Here is a 4,485-nt window from a genome sequence, read left to right as displayed (position 1 = left end):
TGCTGTGCGGGCGCTCTGGGATCTTGCTGTGCGGGCGCTCTGGGATCTTGCTGTGCGGGCGCTCTGGGATCTTGCTGTGCGGGCGCTCTGGGATCTTGCTGTGCGGGTGCTCTGGGATCATGCTGTGCGGGCGCTCTGGGATCTTGCTGTGCGGGCGCTCTGGGATCTTGCTGTGCGGGCGCTCTGGGATCTTGCTGTGCGGGCGCTCTGGGATCTTGCTGTGCGGGCGCTCTGGGATCTTGCTGTGCGGGCGCTCTGGGATCTTGCTGTGCGGGCGCTCTGGGATCTTGCTGTGCGGGCGCTCTGGGATCTTGCTGTGCGGACGCTCTGGGATCTTGCTGTGCATGCGCTCTGGGATCTTGCTGTGCGCGCGCTCTGGGATCTTGCTGTGCGGGCGCTCTGGGATCTTGCTGTGCGGGCGCTCTGGGATCTTGCTGTGCATGCGCTCTGGGATCTTGCTGTGCGGGCGCTCTGGGATCTTGCTGTGCGGGCGCTCTGGGATCTTGCTGTGCGGGCGCTCTGGGATCTTGCTGTGCGGGCGCTCTGGGATCTTGCTGTGCGGGCGCTCTGGGATCTTGCTGTGCGGGCGCTCTGGGATCATGCTGTGCGGGCGCTCTGGGATCTTGCTGTGCGGGCGCTCTGGGATCTTGCTGTGCGGGCGCTCTGGGATCTTGCTGTGCGGGCGCTCTGGGATCTTGCTGTGCGGGCGCTCTGGGATCTTGCTGTGCGCGCGCTCTGGGATCTTGCTGTGCGCGCGCTCCGGCTGCCCTCCCACAACAGTGAACACATTTCACAAACGGCTCCACTGGCTGTGGGATATCCTGAGGCTGTGAAATGTGTTCTTTAGCACCAGCCTTTCTTCAGGCAGGGCGTGCTTGGCTAAAGGCTGGATGATTTTCTTATCATGTTAATGGGCAGCAAAGCCATTAAAACCAAGGAGGAAAAGGACAGCGTATCACTGAAATTAGTGATACAAGTGAACAAACTGCTCAGAACAGACAGAAGGAATGGATAGAATCTAAAGGCAATGAAACTTCTGCCGAGCCTCGGTTGGTCTGCACTTGCAGTGCAGCACACAGTTCTGGTCTCCCTATCTCACACAGGGTGATGCGGTGCTGGAGGAGAAATCATAGAAACCCTACAGTGCAGAAGGAGGCCATTCGGCCCATCGAGTCTGCACCGACCACAATCCCACCCAGGCCCTACCCCCACATATTTACCCACTAATCCCTCTAACCTACACACTTTAGGAATCTAAGGGGCAATTTTTAACCTGGCCAATCAACCTAACCCGCACATCTTTGGACTGTGGGAGGAAACCGGAGCACCCGGAGGAAACCCACGCAGACACGAGGAGAATGTGCAAACTCCACACAGACAGTGACCCGAGCGGGGAATCGAACCCGGGACCCTGGCGCTGTGAAGCAGCAGTGCTAACCACTGTGCTACCATGCCACCCTAGGAGGTGCAATGAGGCTTATAAAGCTGAGAACTGAGAGGTTATACCCAGCAAGATAATTTAAACAGAATGGGACCCTGAGCAGGGGAGGCGATGGCCTAGTGGTATTATCGTTAGACTACTAATCCAGAAACTCAGCTAAAATTCTGGGGGACCCGGGTTCGAATCCTGCCACCGCAGATGGTGGAATTTGAATTCAATAAAAAAATCTAGAAATGGAAGGCTGAGGAGTCTTTAAAAGGGTTTGACAAGGTGGTCATAAAGGAGAAACCTGTACTGGTCAGCAACTGGAGATATAAATATAAGGATTGACAGAGTGCTGAGAATGTGTAACACCAGTACAGGGAGTGGTGGAGGTGAATCGTACAGATGCACTTAAGGGAAGGGAAATAAACACGAGAGAGAAAGGAAAAGAGGGGGATCCCAATTGGGAGGGAGAAGGCTAATGAGGAGCATAAACAGTGGCACTGAGCAGTTGGGCTGAATGGCCTGTTTGCCGTCGACTCAATGTGATTCTGTCGTTCCACAGATTGCTGGAGATGGTGCAGCTCAGCTCAGTCGTGGCGGTTGCTGCTGCCGTCCTTGTTGCCATGATCTTCTCCTCTGTGCACAAAGTTGAAGAGGGTCACATCGCTGTTTACTACAGGTGAGGCTCCGTCTGGCCCCCAGTTTACAGAATAACCACTCACACTCTCCACGTCCAGACCCTATAGAGGCATGGGTACACTGACTCTCAGATTCAGCTGGACAACAGTCGGGGAAGAGTGCAGTGCTTTAGTGAGTGAAAGATAGACACAGTGTGGAACAGAAATGAGCACCTTTCAGACTCATTCTGGGAGGGAGAACTTGGAGAGACAAGCTGGAGTATTGTGTACAGTTCTGGCTCTCTCACGACAGGAAGGATGTGAACACATTGGAGAGAGTACACGCAAAGTTCACAGAAATGGTTCCAGGGATGAGAAACTTCAGTTATCGGGATAGATTGGAGAGATTGGGACTGTTCCCCTTGGAGAGGAGAAGGAAGAGATGTTCAAAACCACGAGGGTGCTGGACAGAGTGGATAGAGAGAAACTGTTCCCCTCCTAAAAGGATCGAGAACAAGAGGGACATAGATTGAAAGTGATTTGCAAGATAAGTAAATGTGATGTGAGAGAAAGCTTTTTCACCCAGCCAGTGGTTGGGGTCAGGAATGTTCTGCCTGGGAGAGTGGAGGAGGCAGGTCCGATCGAGGCATTCAGGGGGGCATTGGATAATAGAAACAACGCAGGGGCTCGGGGTAAAAGGCAACAGAATGGCACTATGTCATAATGCGCATTTGGAGAGCTGGTGCCGACACAATGGGCCGAATGGCCTCGTGCACAGAAACACTTGTGATTCCATGACTGGGGCTGAAGGAGAATCTTCCAAGAACATCAATCTGCAAAACCACATTGACTAAAATCATCTTTCTCTTCAGTCATTCCCTCTAAATGAAGGGTGTGGTTAAAATTTAAAGTTTATTTATTAGTGTCACAAGTAGGCTTACATTCACACTGCAATGAAGTTACTGTGAAAATCCCCATGTCCCCTAGTCCCCACACTCTGGTGCCTGTTTGTTTACGTTGAGGGAGAATTTAGCATGGCCAATGCACCCTAACCAGCACATCTTTCAGACTGTGGGAGGAAACCAGAGCACCCAGAGGAACCCATACAGACATGGGGAGAATGTGCAGACTCCACACAGACAGTGACCCAAGCCGGGAATCAAACCCGGGTCCCTGGCGCTGTGAAGCAGCAGTGCTAACCACTGTGCCACCGTATGGATCCTTGCTAAGCCTGCTGCATTGTGTATATTCTTTGTTCCAGTCCAGCTCCAGTTGCCTTCCTCACAACTTTGTTGGGTATGTTCAGGACACTCTCGGCTCTTTCTGTTCACCCAAACTGGAAAATTCCCTACATTTTACTTCTAATTTTCACCCTTCCCTTGTTCTCACGGGATAAGTCCCTGAGATTCCCCTCCCTCGACCTCACCATTCCTGGGATAAGGGTTCTGTTCTCCCAACATTCTTGGGGAAAGAGTTCCGTTCTCCCAACATTCCTGGGAAAAGAGTTCTGTTCTCCCAACATTCCTGGGTTAGGAGTTCTGTTCTCCCAACATTCCTGAGATAGGAGTTCTGCTCTCCCAACATTCCTGAGATAGGAGTTCTGCTCTCCCAAAATTCCTGGGTTAGGAATGCTGTTATCCTAGTTTCTCTGCCTCTGAAGTATCTGTTCTTTTATGTGACCTGCCATGTGAGCAGTCAGATATGGCTTTTTAATATTCATTCCTAGGTCTGACTCTGTCATAGTTGCCCTTATGAAGGTGGTGGTGAGCTACCTTCTTGAACCACTGCAGTCTATGTGTTGTTGGTACAGTACTGTTAAGGGGGAATTACAGGATTTTGACCCAGTGACAGTGAAGGAATGACGTATATTTCCAAGTCAGGATGGTGAGTGGCTCGGAGGGGAACAAAACTGTGGTCTTTAATCCAGCCACCAGTTAAAATTGCTTGAGTGATACAGGCGAGGTTAATGCAAGAAGGGAGGTCTGCAGTGAGACATTGAGGCTGCTTTGGGAAGAGTTCTTCACTAATGTTGTGTACAAGTTCTACAGAATTGCCTGGAACTCGCTGCCGGGGCATCTTGACAAATACATGAATAGGATGGGAATAGAGGGATATGGTCCCCGGAAGGGTAGGGGGTTTAGTTCAGTCGGGCAGCATGGTCGGTGCGGGCTTGGAGGGCCGAAGGGCCTGTTCCTGTGCTGTAATTTTCTTTGTTCTTTGGCAATGCTCACCATTCCTGTTCTCTGACTGAGCCTTTGAATTGTTTCTTAGGGGTGGTGCATTACTAAAGGCAACGAGTGGTCCAGGATTCCATCTGATGCTTCCCTTTATCACCACGTTCAAAGCAGTACAGGTGGGTCCTTTCGGTATCTTCCAGAAATATCCTTTTAGAATCGTCCTGAACCACACTAGCAATTCGGAGCATGAATCAAAACTATCAGC

The 4,485-nt window shown here is 51.3% G+C and overlaps 1 protein-coding gene across 2 annotated transcripts in view; it reads left to right on the top strand.

The window, feature by feature from the left end:
- Positions 1–816: 816 nt before the first annotated feature.
- Positions 817–4,485, top strand: part of LOC144488240 (erlin-2-like) — a 43,101-nt gene continuing 39,432 nt past the window's right edge. For both annotated transcript variants that reach the window (XM_078206275.1, XM_078206274.1), the window contains exons 1-3: positions 817–836; positions 1,989–2,105; positions 4,315–4,396. In XM_078206275.1, the coding sequence (XP_078062401.1) occupies positions 1,999–2,105; positions 4,315–4,396 (189 nt within the window). In that variant the 5' untranslated portion in view covers positions 817–836; positions 1,989–1,998. The remainder of the gene's footprint in view (positions 837–1,988; positions 2,106–4,314; positions 4,397–4,485) is intronic.

This window comes from Mustelus asterias, unplaced genomic scaffold, assembly GCF_964213995.1.
Source record: "Mustelus asterias unplaced genomic scaffold, sMusAst1.hap1.1 HAP1_SCAFFOLD_1399, whole genome shotgun sequence".
NCBI lineage: Eukaryota > Metazoa > Chordata > Chondrichthyes > Carcharhiniformes > Triakidae > Mustelus > Mustelus asterias.
The sequence above is the reverse complement of the archived record's forward strand: the minus strand, read 5'-3'. Positions and strand labels throughout refer to the sequence as shown.